Raw genomic sequence first — 16,071 nt, forward strand, 5'->3', positions numbered from 1 at the left:
TTTTTCTTTACTGCAGCTGCTAAGTAGTCTAATTTGGCATAAAGTTCTTAGTATAATATGTGTTGCCTGCATTCTTTTTCTGTGTCTAGAGATGGACTGATACCAATTTTTCTTCTAACAATACTGTTAACTGGAGACATATTACAGAAACTTCCTAACATTTTGTCTTAAGATCTGACAAATTTGTATTACAGAAGTAAATCTTATCTTGGGGACTTGATTCTTAGATGCATCGCGATGTGGATGTGGGCAATTCTGAATCGATTCACAAATGTCAAAAATCGATGTTCTAAATTTTTAATGATAACATAATGTTGACGAACGCAAAAGGCGGAACTTGGAAGTGCGGAAGTGCAGTGCCCAGACAGTCTGTGACGTGCACGTAACAAAAACACTGCATTAGCGAGAAATCCGACCCGCACCCTCTTCATTAAAAGTCAGGTTAGGTCAGGAGTTGACAACCCAACGTTCAGTGTCATAGGGTGGTGAATCAGCAGCGTTTAAGACCATCTATGGATAAAACTGCGTTAGAACGATCAGCAGAGCTTTATTTTGCTGCAAAGAAGGATTATTTGATTTTTACCAGGGCAGTAACAGAGCCGTATGTTGCTGACCCCTGAGCTAGTGTATGGAAGCACTTTGGCTACTATGAAGTTGAAGGGAAAAGGGACCTGGACAGGAGCCATACTATATGCAAGTTGTGTCACACTAAACTAAAATATTTTGGAAACAATAAACATGAGAAACCATATTACACGTTTCCACCCGCGCTGTGATGCCCACTTTGGAGCTGAGATACTGTGTCCCGTCTCAAAGATATTTTACGGACACATTACAAATACTTTGCTTTAAAAGTACAAAAAGAGATCCCGTATAGAAAAAAAGATGCATCAAGATGCATCGATAATCGTTTTATAATCTCATCACAGCCCTCTGAATCGTAATCGAATCGAATCATGAACTACCTAGAGATTCCCACCCCTACAAGCTAGTCTGCGTGCATTAGTGTACAAGCAGACCTGATTGTTTAGCTGAGAAGTTTAGACCAACAGTTTCAAAGTGCAGCTCATTCCTTCCGTCAGCACTGCTTAGTATATCTGCTAAATGAATACAGAATCAGCTGAAAAACACTGTTTTCACATTTTTCTCTGGTTTTAATACAACCCTGTTTCCAAAAAAGTTCGAATGATGTGCAAAATATAAATAAAAACAGAATTCAATGATGTGCAGATCATTCAAACCCTATGTTTAAATGAAAATAGTACAAAGACAAAATATGTGGAAAATTGAGAAATTTTGTTGTTTTTTGAAAAATGTATGCCCATTCTCAAAAAAAGTTGGGACGGGGGCAACAAAAGACTGGTAAAGTTGTGTGATGCTGGGAAAAAAATGTCTGGTGGAACATTTCACAACTAATTAGGTTAATTGGCAACAGGTCAGTAACATTATTGGGTATAAAAAGAGCATTCTAGAGAGGATAATAAAGAGAATAATGTTTCTCAACATAGAATAGCAAAGAACATGGGGATTTTATCATCTACAGTACACAATATCATTAAAAGATTCAGAGAATCTGGAGAAATCTTGGTATGCGAGGGACAAGGTCAAAAATTAATATTGGATGGTCGTGATCTTCGGGTTGTCAGGTGGCACTGCTCAGACACAATTCTGTAATGAAACTGCAAGGGCTCAGGAACACTTCCTAAAACCACTATCTGTGAACACAGTTTTGCATCCACAAATGCAAGTTGAAACTCTGCCATACAAAGAAGAAACCATGTATAAACAGGATCCTGAAACGCTGCTGACTTCTCTGGGCCTGAGGTTGTTTAAGATGGACTGAGATGAAGTGGAAAAGTGTCCTGTGGTCTGACTAATCAAAATTTATCTGGAAATCATGTACATTGAGTTCTCTGGGCTAAAAGGCAGAGGGACCCTCCAGCTTGCTATCAGGGCACAGTTTAAGAGGCAGCATTCATGATGGGGGTCCATGATGATCTGTGGTATAGTGGTGCATTAATGCACATGGCATGAGTGACTTGCAAATCTGTGAAGGCACCATTAATGCTGAACAATATATTCAGGTTTTGGAGCAACATATGCTGCTATGAAGACGATGTCTTTTTCACAGAAGGCCTTGCTTATTTCAGCAAGACAAAGCTGAACCTCATTCTGCCCGTATTACGACAGCATGGCTCTGTAGGAAAAGAGTCTGGGGACTAAACTGGCCCGCCTTCAGTCCAGACCTGTCACAACTGAAAATATTTGTCACATTATGAAACGAAAAATATGACAAAGGTGAACTTGACCTGATTAGCAGCTGAAATCCTAAATCAAGGCAACAGGTTTTTGTCGATTCGTTGTTGCAGCCCACACCGCTATCTCCATTGCCGATACTGCATTTAAGTGCCAGTATCACCGTCGATACCGATTTGGCATCAGTATCTGTGCACGATTTTGAATAGTTTCCAAGTAGTGTCTGAAGGCAGAGAAGGCAAAGGCAAAAACTGGTTAGTCTTCAGTGGCCCGGTGTTTTCAAGAGGGCACACATGTGAATCACTGCTGTAATCTCTTTATCTATATCCACTATATCTGTTGTTCACGATTGTGCAAATTCCAACGCTGCTGTCATGTAGACTTGTCACTGAATACGCTAAAAAAAAGCAGTGATACCAAGCTGTTTAATTTAAATTGTACTGTGTTGGTGTAATGTAGATGGAAAAAATGATCTGTAATTCATCTGTATTTATAAATAATTCATGAACATGAAAGATTTCCACAAAGACTCTGGTTGACTCATAAATAAGGCCATTGTAAGCTGGGGATGTACCATCATTTGTGCTGTGGAGAGCAGTTCTGTGTTTGAGGTTTTGTTATAGAGATGGAAGAGATATGAATAACCTCTCTGTCTCAGCTTGTAGAGACTCCATTCCTCTTCAAATTTGGGCTTTGCCTGAACTTTTTTTTTTAGAATAAGTAAGTCTCTTACTTATTCTATCTTTGCTTTAATTTTCTTTGTCTTCGTGTTTCTCAGACCGTGGTGGTAGAATGACATAAATTTTTCTCTGATGTCTTTTTTTTTTTAATATTCCAGTAAACATTATGTATTAATGTTCATATTTGAAAAAAAAAAACAATGTTAATCAATGTGGCATTTAATACCTAAATAATGTTTAAAATGCACACACTTGTGCACACGCCAACTGAATTCTGTATTAATGCGCCAAAGGTGTTTCTTGTGTGGACTGTGGAATATAGAACTGATAGTTGGGGCCAGACATAATCATGTAAAAACCTTACTGTGACATATCTCTGTAAATGCGCAATAATTATTTACTTGCCGTGAAGTAAAGCAGAAAATGTGGCATGTGGTTAGGTTTATGTACCTTTTCAGTCAGTAGCCAGTAAATCCCCTTTAGCCACCAGTCTTTCTTTTCTTATTATTATTTCCCCATTTTTTTCTTAAAGAATGCTTCTAGTTCAGAAATATTCAGAAATATTCTAACACACAACCACAAAGCATAATAGATCCACCCAATGCATAACAGTTGGCAAGGTGTTTTTGTTTTAAATTGCTTCTTTACCTAAATCACCTAAATGTGTCAGTTCCCAAAGTAAGCAGAAAACTTTAAACTTAAAGTTAGACAGTTTCCTATATCAATTTTTGTTTACAAAATTATTTTTATTTTTTCTTTTGAAAATTTTACTATTAATTTTGTGAATCTAAGGCCAACTTCAGCCTCGTGGAGAACACGACTCTCAGCAGCTGCTTTCTCCACAGGATTCAAACAGCCGTTTAGTGCAGATTCTGAACAAGCGAAACAAATAACTAGGAATATTAATACCTACCAGTTTGCACCTCTGTTTCATTGTAGAGTCTAGCTCTATTTGATTGTATAGTTCATCATAAATAAATTCGTAATGCTTGTTTAATATTAAGCATTACAGATTAGTTTCTGCAGCCTTATAGTTTACATTTTTTGTTGCAGTTTTGTTTGTTCAATTTTTTTTAATTTATTTTATGCTTCCTAGGAAAAGCCAGTTATTTCTTCAAAAAGAAGAAAGTTATTTCTCTAAAAGACAACAGTGGAAATGACCCCAAAAAAGGAGTTTTGGGAATGACCAAAAAATGAATGAATAAATAAATTAGAATTTAGAATTGGAGGTGAATATGTATTAGCATATCTTTTTTTTGTTGAAAATGTATAGTGATACAACAATTTGTATTGTATTTTTAAATTTGCCTAGTTACACCCCTATTCAGGACTGTTAACAAAAAGTTCAAATCACATAAGGCTAATCTAAAATCAGGCTTTTGGTTTCAGGCCTACACTTTTCTTGTCACGAAGAGCATGTGACAGAGCACAGACCTGCCGCACTAAGAGGCATATGGAAGTTTCTTTCTCTATTTTTCAATCCCCCCCCCCGTCTCCCTCTTTTCCTTCCCCACCCATCAATCATTTTATTTCCTCAATATTTCCATAGTCATTATGATGTCATTGTGTATTTTCATCAGCTCTGAACTCAGTACTGAGCTTGACTTTCCTTCAATAACGATCAAGTCTTTATTTTAGGCTCTGGGTATGTTTGCTTTATTCATGTCCTTTATAGCTCTGGATTGCTGTGCTCTAATTATGCAGGCTTGTGTGGCTGTAAGTCTGTTTGTGTCCCCAGAATAACCCTGTGTGGTGAGCACGGTGTCAGTAATCTGTGTTGTGTGAGCCGTGGCACTGTGTGGTTAAAGGCTGGAGGTGTTACAGCCTCGCCCAGCTGAATACGCTTCATATGCTTACATTCAGAGTGAAACTGTACACCCACGCCACTGAGAAATATCTACTGGTTAGGCACAACTGTCTAAGCGTTGGCAAGTTCAATGGTGACGCTATAGTCGACCGTAGCCAAAAAGATGCTAGCTGGCTTCACATAATTTGGAGAAAGCTAGCCTTCAGCCTCCTAGCACTGGTGATACCATGTGATTGAGGGAGACCTAACTAGTGGGTGGAATTGGACTCAGCCAAATTGGGGAGAAAACTAGAAAGAAAAAAAATTGACTAACAATATGTTGATATTGTATTCAGTAATGTATGTGACTTTATGCTCCTAGAAACAATCAACATAATGTATAGCCCATATTCAAGTGTAGCGTGATAAATATTAGGCGATATTTTATGTACTCACTGTTGATATATATTTTTTTTTTTTAATGGAAAAATGGAGATTTATTTTTTTGCACAGCGACAACATTTTATCCCCATTTTGGCACTGATTTGGCACCTCTTTGCTAGCATTCTTTTGAACAGCAAGTAAACAAAAGAATCAAAGCTTGCTTTCTCTGTTTCTTCAGCTTCCATGATTAAAACAAACACAGAAATTCACCATTTCTTACTCTTTTCTGTAAGCTCTGTCCAGCGTGGTTGTTTTAGTGGGTGCTGTTTGCATGTGACTTGTGGAACGAGTCTGTTAAGCTTAAGGAAATGTACGGTACGGGAGGTTTGTTGGATGAGCATGTCGGGTGGAACAGTTTTCTTTTGTGCATACGGGTCAGTTCAGGAGTGTGATCTGTTCCAACTGATGTCGTATATAGACCACATTAAAGAAGAATGTGAATGACCAAACAACAAAATATAAGATTTGGACAGTAATTCAGATATGGGCACTTTTACCTGCAATCTGAATGTAGCCTTCAGATATGGGCACTGAAGTTGTTTGATTTGTTTTTATTGATGAAAAAATCAATGCAACATGAAATTTTAGCTGACAATTGTAATTGACGGTTTAATTGACAGTTTAATTGTCTTTTTTGTTCAATTAATTCATTTACTAAACTACAAGCCTAAAGATGTCAGTTTGGCTGATTTATCTGTCTTTCTTCCTGGGTGACGATACTTGGTAGCTCCTAACAGAAAACAGAAACAGCTTGAGCTCAAATAAACAAAGTTTTCGCACCACTGCGCTCTAAAGGTGCTATAGCACAGAGTCAGAAGTCAGAATAAGACCGTTGACAAATCTCTATGAATGTGTTTTCTACTTTCATTTATTTACAAGTATTTGTCTCTACCCAACAGATAAAACCACAGCAAATTTAATTATGTTTGTTGTAATGTATTTGTACAACATATGTCATTGTGCAAGCTGACAGCTGTGGAAAAATAATTCAAACCAGCTTAAATAGGCCTATTTGGTAACATTTTGAGTCTTACAGTCAAAATTCTGTTACAGTGACAACTCATGCTAGGAATGCACACTAATAGTACCACTTCAGACAGATGTTTAGATTTGACTAATATTTCAAACTAATATTTGACAATTTGTTTATTGTACTCCAGAAAAGCAGGACATTTAGAAGACCCTGGGCTACTGTGCTAAAATGGCTGCATTTTATTAATGTTACTACATATGAACTATATACAACTAAACGTTACGTATGTTACGTTTCTCTGTAATAGTACTCCAGGTAAGGCTAGTCCCAGTTTCTACATTTATAAAAATGTTTGTTGCCATCAGTATTGGCAAATATGTACATAAAAATTTTCCACATTTGTCCTATCAGTGCATCCCTGCTATATGCTAATGCAGACTAATGTATTTAATTGATTTGAATTGGCTGAAAGAGTTTAAGCTGGAACATGCAGGTATGGAGCTGCCATGGTGTGTGCTATCACAGCTGTGCTCCTCGGCTTCTGCTCTACGATTGATGTGTGTGGTGCTACTGTTCTCACACACAAAAACTAAACACTCATAACTGGCTCTGTGGTGCAGGAGCCAATAACTGACACAATACGTTTATTACCTCTGGTTGCAGCCCTTATAGACTACTGTGCAACCAATGTTTCTGACATTGGATAGCTTGTCTTGTTTCAGACAGCGTTCAGCTTTGAACAGATTTGTTGAAGATGCCATAGCAGTTGTTTGCCAGAGTAATTTGAGTTGGTCAGTCCCTCACTCTCTGTGTTTGTCTTTTCCAGGGGGCCGTTTAGTGTGGTGCGCAGATGCATCAACAGGGACACGGGGCAGCAGTTTGCTGTGAAGATTGTGGATGTGGCCAGCTTTACCTCCAGTCCTGGACTCAGCACAGAAGGTGAAATTGCATGCTTAAAGCACACACACATGTTTGTTTTTGTTTGAGTGTGTACACACAGTACTGTATGTACATCTTAGGCACCTAAGCATAATATTTAAAACCTTTTACCTCAGCAGAAAGTGTGTTTTTGCTTATGACAAATACCATATCATTAGAGTAAATACAAATAAACATAAATACAGCAAAGAGTGACAATTGTTTTTCCAAACAAGTAGTTAATACCTTGAGTGCTCGTTTAAAGAACAAATTCTGGCTTCAGATTTTCCTTCAGACCCCAGCCTTCGCGAAGATTTGTTAAACTCAATCACCAGCACACTTGATTTAATGTTTTGAAGTATTGATTAGCCAAACTAGGTATTGGATTATGACTACAAAGGTGCAAATCAGTACTTACTTTATTAATGTTATTTGTATGTATTGTAATGTGTTTCTTCAGAGTAAATAAACACTTACTGCCCAGATAAATAACTTTTTAACTGTCAATTAAGGTGACTGTAAGTATTCATGTCATTTGTCTCTTTAATTGTGTAGGCACTTATATATTTGTGTTATTTTTGTTTCGCTATATTTTTGTGCTGGGGACATATTGAGGTGTGTGTGTGTGCATGCCTGGTATCCTGGGCATTGTCCTGCTGGGTTGGCACTGTTGTGGGTTTTGGCTGCAACACACTGCCATCTGTGAGTGTGTGTGTGTGTGTGTGTCCGGCATGGTCAGGACAGAACAGTGATGGAAAGAAAGCTGGGGGTAGAACTGCACTCTTGTGACAGAAATCAGTGACCACAGTGTTTAACACAGATTTGCAGATTGCATTCCAGGACATATTTCAGGCATATTCCATGGTCCATAATGTGATAATGTGAAGGCTATGAAACAACTGCTCTTATTGCTCAATGAAAGATGTTTGTTGCTGAGCAATTACTGATTGATCATTTGGCACATGATGTGTGTCCTTTTGCTTGTGTGTCACTCTGTATGTGTGAACACTAAGAATGGGACAGTATGAACATTGTCTTATTATAACATCACTGATATCACTAAAACATCATGTTTTTAAAATTTTATAGTAATTCTGTACTGAACTTTTTTCACAAGCTCATTCATCATTTCAGTAAAGGTATTATATTGTACATTATATATTGTATTGTTCATTAAACAGGTAAATTATGTTGATATAATTTTGTTTAAAGGAATAGTTTAGAGAAAAATTCAGTTGTTCACAATTTTCCACTTACCTAAATTGTAGTCAAGCAAGACATGTTTGGTGTCCAAATTTTGCTTCTTTAGCACTGGAGCTACGAGGCTGATGTTTCTAAGAAACACTTTCTTTAGTTCTCAGGAAGTCTTGCTGTGTCCTAAACCATACCAAAAAGTCTGCATGATCTTAATGAAGACCTGCAGGTGGTTTGAAAGAAGTTTTGAAGATGGGGACTGTTGGCTTTTAGTGGTTATCAGTGTTAGCTTTGTAGCTGTAACACTAAAATAAAACAGAAGAAGTTGCACACAAAACATTACCCCATGTGGTAAGTGGGAAATTGGTTTGATTTTTCACTGAACCATTTCTTTGAACTTGTCGTCAGAATTCCTTAGAATTTAAACTAGTATATAGTTTATATATATATATAGTATATATATATATATATATATATATATAATTATATATATATATAATTTTTTCCAGCACTGCTACTGCTTACTATTTACTGTTACTTTTAAAACATACATTGTATTAGTGTGTGCTTTACAGGAAGACTGTGACAGTGGTCTGTTCGCTTCCACCATGATTTTATAAAAAGACAGTTAAAGCCAGTTACACCTGCGTCTTGGGTGATCTAATCATAGGTGGACAGTGCTGCGTAAAGGTGTGAATGGGTTACAGCCACCTATGGGGGTGGTTAGGGTTGCATATTACCTCACATAAATTAAAATGTGAAGTATCTCTTACAGCAACAAAGGACCTTCTAATTACGTCATCACAGCAGAGATGACAACAGCCACTTTGTGTAACTTTGTCTTTTTTCCTGTTTATCTATAAGTTGTGGTCTAAAACAAGAACTCACAGGATATTTTTGTCTGACAACAAGTTCAGTGAGAGCAACATAGTAAATGTGTCTGTTAACCTTCGTCCAGTCAAAAAATCTGACCATAAATGGTCACTTAAGACACATTTGAGATACAAGGAAATGTCAGGTGTAAATAGCTGTACTTCTTGTTGAGACAGATGATCAGATGATAGTAGCTCGTGTGAACAGGGCCTAATTGTGTACGTTAATCTGAATTATTAGAAATCTGAAAAAGGATGATTATCATTTGGTTTTACTGTTCCTTGCCTAGTAAGCACCCAGTGTGAGGGCCTGTGGCTTACAGCAGAGTAATGCCCTCCACTCTGTGTGTGTTCTGTGTCAGGCTGCAGTGTGTGCAGTGAGCCGGGCTGCAGTAGAGGCCGCGGGCTGACTCTTTGTGCAGGATTTGCTGAAGACATACCTGCTTCATTTGTTCTGGATTATGCTAGTTGTCTGGGAACAGGGACTGTCTCCTAGTTACCTGTTGTTGTATGTGTTACAGGTGTTCGAGTGGTCTTGTATGTTGCTGATCCTGGTTGGTGTGTTTGTGTCTCTGGAAATGTTTGTTGGGGCTTCAAAGAACATAGACTAGACTGACTTACATAACAGAATGTGTGTGTGTGTGAGAGAGAGAAAGAGACTAAGAGTGTGCTCGTGTGACCTCTTTATTTGAGTCACTGTGCTAGAAAACTGAGAATGTCTGTGTAGCCTTGATTTTCAGGGTGTCAGTATTGGACAGGAATAATTATGTGTAATTGGGAGCAAGCTTTAATTTAGAGGAGGCATAGATCCTTAAAGGTGAGCTTTTTTTTTTTAATTGCTAAAGAATCCAATAGATGAGATGTAAAGAGAGTTATTTGGAGTGGTTTGCTGTGAAATGGTTTATTGTAAAGAAGCTTAAACTCAAATTTCCTTACAATGATGATGACAAGAACCAGGGGTCACAGTGTCTACAATAGAAATATGTGCATTTTATTTACCATCCAGAATGGAACCTACATGTGTTGGCTGAGTTTTTTATATACACAGAACAAAAATATGAGCACAACACTTTTTCCTGAATTACTAAGAATTCATTATGAAAACGATTTCCCGTACAAGTATCTGGTGTGACCACCATTTGCCTGTAGCAGCATGATGTATTACTATGAAAATTCCTGTTTTTTTTGTCAGACTGCTGCAGAGTGGGAGCGAAAACAACAACAACGTTTTGCATTTGTATTTTTGTTCAGTATTTAATGTTAATAATGGTGAATCAGGAAAAAAAAGGTTTTTTTTTTGGAAACTTTTGCCTTACAGCACCTTGCATCTACCTCTTCACCTCAAGTTTTTTTTCTTAAATATGACAACCATGAAATGATTATTTGTCATATATAAAAAAATGACAGTCATCTATTTTGTTGTCATTTCTTGTTCATTTTTTACTATTGAAATAAAAGCCTAAAGTGGCCACATTGGCTGACTGGCTAACCTTACTTGCTAGCTATGTTTACTTGGTAGCTAATACTGGTTGTGCTGTTAAATCGACACTGCATGGACAAACATCTACAGTTACATAGAATTGTGCGAGTTAGGCTGAGCCACATGGTCTTCGTGAGAATGAAAAAATATGTTTAAAAAAAAACCATTCTGCCAGCAAACATGCTAAAAATGTTAGAATTAGCTACATAACTAACAATTAAATAAACATTACTCGATGCTTCTGTCTAAACATGCTAGAGCGCCAAGATAGAAGTTTTTTTTGTTTTAAACTCAAAGATGCCTCACAATGAATGTCTTTACTGCTTTCTTTTATGTACATTTATTTGCCTCAGCCTGACAAACCCAATTCACATTTTGGTTGTTGAAGCACAAAATGACTGAAATCTTATGACTAGAAAATGATTAGTCAGCTTAAATAATTGCAGTTATCTCAAATAACTGCAATTAGACAGTAGTGACATTGAAAGCGGTTCAGTTTTTTGCATTGTGAGGTGAGGTATTGTAGATACCCGGCAAGAATTTATGATGCATTCAACTAAACTGGCAATAATTTATTTGTTTAAACATTTCTCATAGATGAAGAATGATTATTTCATCTAAAGGTCTTTTTGGTTGAAATTTGTTTTAGGCTACAGTTTTCTTAAAAAATAGAGAAATTAAAACTAATGTAACAAAAGAATACTTGAGTATTCAAATTCTTTGGGCCAGCCCTAGTATTGAGGTGGTGTTTTTGAAGCCCCCAGGCTTTGGTTTTCATGGCTTTAATCTGAGTGCCAAATTGTGATCAGGATGGAGGCCCATGGCCTGGTCACTATAAACGCGTACTTCACAGGGCCACACTTCTCTTCCTCTAGGTAGCACCTCACAGCAGACCTTTACACATGCAATTTTCTGGCATTAATCAGGTCATGGAATGTTCAGCTGATTGGCCAGTGGCCAGATCTGCTGTAAAAATGCATTACACTCCACAGAGTAGTTAATTGCTGCCTTTTCGAAGTTGTGAATATATAATTTTATTTATTTTATTTTTTTTAGGAAAGAGCTGAATTGTATTTCCTTTAATGAAGGAGCACATGCAAGCAGCTCAGCTCCAGCCCTGCAGTGGCACATTGCTCTGTCTCCAGCTACTACTGATGTTTCAGTAGTGCTGCACACTGCTACTTAGCATGCTTTGATGTCTGATTGAAGAAAATACTACAGAGAAGAGAGAATGAAAAGGAGGCCTGAGGTATTTCCTCTCTGAAAACACCATTGTGTGCCAACTGGGTCGCGTAGAAGAACAGTGGTTGAGGAAGAGAGGAGAAGAGAGGAGCAGAGAGTAGTATGATGCAGAGCTACTTGCCTTTTTTGGTTATTTTACTGATGTCTGTCTCAGTGAAAGACTAAGGTCTAATATGAGTCCTCATATTAGACCTGCCCACTTAGCTCTGTCCTCTGTGATGACTTGTTAGACTGTATATTCCTTTATGAAGATATTCAGTATGTCTTTACAGCAGCATTTCTCACTGATAATTTGGTGGTGTGGAGATGTAGTTACGTTACATGTTAGGGGAAGAAAAACCCTCTGTTACTGTCTAGTGTGGGATGCAGCAGTGTGTGAATGGAACAGAATGAATCACTGCTCCCTCTAGCGTTCACTTGGGGTTTAACGGAGTGACGTCAGCCTGTCTGGCTGGAGCACAATGGAACAGTATGAATGTGAATGATGAAGGATGTCATGCAGTCTGTGCTGTGTGCGAATATGAAGCCCACTCAGCAGAATATACTCTCACTCATGATGCTCTCAGCAGTACTACTACAGAAGCACAGGAGATTTCTAGTTTATTAATAACTGAGCAGTGATGGTAAACAGAAGGTTATGTATTTTTAGTTGTTTTGTATTTTATTATGTTCAGATTGGTTAAAGTCATATTAAAAAATGATGTTTGTCCTGTCTTTGTCTCTTTGTAGATCTAAAGCGAGAGGCTAGTATCTGTCACATGCTGAAGCACCCTCACATTGTAGAGCTACTGGAAACCTACAGTTCAGATGGAATGCTCTACATGGTTTTTGAGTTGTAAGTGTGTCTGCATGATAATGCTGGGCAATATATTGTCTGTACCTGGTATACTGATATTCATGTCCCACAGTACTGAGTTTGAGCTTTTGCAGTATTGATGGTTTAATTTTAACTGGTGAAAATACATAAAAAACTAAATAGTAAGCTTTGCTTGTGGAGCAGAGCTTTTCTGTGGTTCATATAGTACTATAGTCATAGTAATTAAGACAAAGTATTATCTAATTTACACAATTTCCTCTAACCTTATCGTTATATTCGATCAGCTGAGGCGTCTGAAATCCAAATTATAATTTTTTGTTGCAGTTGTGAGGCTAACATTGCTAACAAGCACTAGAACTAAATGGTCACCTAAATTGCTCATATAGTTTCCATAAAAATACATCACCAGAACAGACCAGCCTTTTCAGACAACGGGGTCTGTATTTAAAAACCAGCTCATGAGTAGGAGTGCTGATCTAGAATCTGTATTTGTGACAATAACTGTCATAAATGACAAGTTTGCACAGCCACAACTAAGACCTGAGTGAGGTTGTGGCGCGTTAAGAGAAGTTTTGGTGAAAATTTTTACAGAAACAATTTTGGCTGTTTGTGGCATTATTGAGTCTAGAGCTCAGTAGTGACCCAAGTAGCCAAAATTGTTTCTTTTTGTTAGCAACATTAGTCTCACAGCTCCAGTTCTAAACTAAAGAAGGGTAATTTGAACTCCAAACATGTCTTAGCTGATCGACTACATCTGGGGTAAGTGGAAAGTAGTGTAAATTGGATTTACACAATGTCCATTAAACTATTTCTTTAAGGTTTAAAATGTGGTCTAAGGGTTGCTTTGATTTAACTTTAAGTAAGGCAGAACCAAACCAAAAAAATAGCTTTGTCTGGTTTGTGTGACACTTAATGCAAACTTGAATATCGCCTTATAATAATACTGTGATATATCTGGAAAATATCACTAAATTGAATTTTATCAATACAGCCAGGCACAAGGACATGGCTTCATTCATGATGAAGTTTAAACACATTGTAAAAGGCAGCAAGCATTTTTAAATTCTGTAGAAAAGAAAATGTAGGACGAAATGGATAGGAGCGATAATGTGTTTTCCTTTCTTGCTCTTTTTCTTCAGTATGGATGGAGCAGATCTTTGTTTTGAGATTGTGAAGAGGGCAGATGCAGGCTTTGTGTACAGTGAGGCTGTGGCCAGGTACGTCCCCATCTGCCAGGCTTAAAGGAAATGCTCTCTTCCACTTTATTCACCACATTTTTTTCTGAAAGACTAAGTGGTAAGAAAAATTAAATGTGCTTTATGATGCTTTCTTTTTCTTTTGTTTTTTCTTTCCTTTCTTTCTTCTCGCTTGTTTTTTCTTCTTTTCTTTCTTTCTTTCTTTCTTTCTTTCTTTCTTTTCCTTTTTCCTTCTGTCTGTCTCTCCACTTTCTCAGCCACTACATGCGTCAAATATTGGAAGCACTGCGTTATTGTCATGACAACAATGTCATTCACCGAGATGTGAAGGTAAGACTTCGCTTGTATGAATCATTGATATCCGAGCACTCATTATTGTAACCCCTTAAACCTTTAAGAGCTTCTTTAATGATCTTCATGTTTGTCTTTGTCTTTAAACAGATTGGGTTATCACAAAACCCTACATTTCATTATGTTGAGTAATAAAAGTAACGTTAAAAAAAAACATAACATTGAAAAATTACAAAGTTTGTGTTTTAAGTCAACATTTTTGAAGGAACATGTATTGAGGATAAATGAACCTCTTGTTCTTTGTTCAGTAGAGGTACTTCTAAATTGTTTATTCACAATGCATCAGGCTTTATTCATTCATAATGGCTTGTATTAGTAAATAATTGGAGGTATGTTTTGTGAAAATCACTAGTAATTGCTTTATTGTTAACAATGCCCAATAAACGCTATAAGACATTGTTGTGGAGTTGGGCAATATGGTGATATTTTATCATTATCGTGAAAAATTGTCACAGCATGCTTTTCTGAGCATATTGTGGATATCATCAGTATTTAAAGAATACTGACTAAATACATGTTTCATTACAAAGTGAGCATAGTAAGGCCTGTTTAATTGGATTTAGTGCAGTTAAATTTGTACAACGTAGACAAAATCGTTGTAGTTGAAGGTTTATTATTGGTTTTTAAACATGGCACTACAGGTTCTATTTTGACTGTTCCAGCTTATTAAACATCACAAAAACTAAATATTTTGATACATTTTGTGTGTTGTGTATCATGATACAATATCTTTGCCAGATCGCTTACCCCTTTTTTGTTAGGCGAATCATTTTTTCCTGCCTCTGTAAAGCGACATTGGCTTTGTGAAAGGCGCTATATAAAGTGAACTTTATTATTATTATTATTATTACCTTTGAGTGTGAAGTAAAGCCTTATTCAAGCTGAATTAGTTTTACTAGAGGAGGTCCAGTGTGTGTGATTTGACTGGCTGATTTGTACAGGATAAAGATGTTTACTAATTTTCTCCCCAGTTTAGTTGTATCCAGTTCCACCCACTAGTTAGTACTTCCCCCGATCACACGGTACCACCAGCCCTAAGAGGGCGATGGGAGACACAAGCTTTCTCTGAGTTGTGTGAAGCCAGCAACGGCATCTTTTTGAACTGCCACTAACGCAGTGTTGTTGGACAGCTGAACACACTTGGAGGAAAAGCGCTAACCACCAGTTCTGTTACGTCAGATAACAGATGCCTGTGGTGGCTAGCATTGCACTGAGTGATGGTGTGAGAAGGTTGGCCATCCTGCCTACCTAGAGAGAGCAAGGCCAGTTGTGCTGTCTTGGACTCCTGGCCATGTATAGCTGTAGCATCACCAGGGATTGAATTCGTGATTTTTTCACTTAGACGGTCGCACCACCCTGGAGGCTTGCGTCCTGTATTGTTAAGTAAAGATCAATTTATCACTTTATGGTAGCCCAATACGTATAAGAATATTTTGCGTTAGATTCAACTCGTTTTTTCAACTCTCTTTTAAGTTAGATTTTAACAACCAAATACTAATAAATTGAATTCTTTCATGGAGAATTTTTTGTGTTTTGCTGACCAAAATATCATAAAGTATTGAATTTTTTGATGCAGACTGACTTGTTTAGGCACTTTTAAGTCTCTAATTAGTGAGGACTAAAACTGCTTTAAAGCACTTTTAAACATTAGTCACTTATTAAACTTTTTGTGGCTAGTTATTCTTTAAAAAGATGTGATTTTAGGTAATCAATTCATACCGAATGACTTGCATAACAAGGTCAAGTATTTATTTTGCATTATTACAACTAATAATGATGTAATAACAACTGCAAATTTACATAACCCCCAGTTATGTACCAATACAGCTCATGATGACTAAAAGCTTAATGCGTAATAAGAC

The 16,071-nt window shown here is 37.1% G+C and overlaps 1 protein-coding gene across 10 annotated transcripts in view; it reads left to right on the forward strand.

Moving 5' to 3' along the window:
* Positions 1-16,071, forward strand: part of caskb (calcium/calmodulin-dependent serine protein kinase b) — a 71,185-nt gene that overhangs the window by 17,546 nt on the left and 37,568 nt on the right. For all 10 annotated transcript variants that reach the window (XM_036570515.1, XM_036570513.1, XM_036570516.1 and 7 more), the window contains exons 2-5: positions 6,966-7,078; positions 12,575-12,680; positions 13,802-13,879; positions 14,116-14,188. In XM_036570515.1, the coding sequence (XP_036426408.1) occupies positions 6,966-7,078; positions 12,575-12,680; positions 13,802-13,879; positions 14,116-14,188 (370 nt within the window). The remainder of the gene's footprint in view (positions 1-6,965; positions 7,079-12,574; positions 12,681-13,801; positions 13,880-14,115; positions 14,189-16,071) is intronic.

Source organism: Colossoma macropomum, unplaced genomic scaffold (genome assembly GCF_904425465.1).
Source record: "Colossoma macropomum unplaced genomic scaffold, Colossoma_macropomum, whole genome shotgun sequence".
Taxonomy (NCBI): domain Eukaryota; kingdom Metazoa; phylum Chordata; class Actinopteri; order Characiformes; family Serrasalmidae; genus Colossoma; species Colossoma macropomum.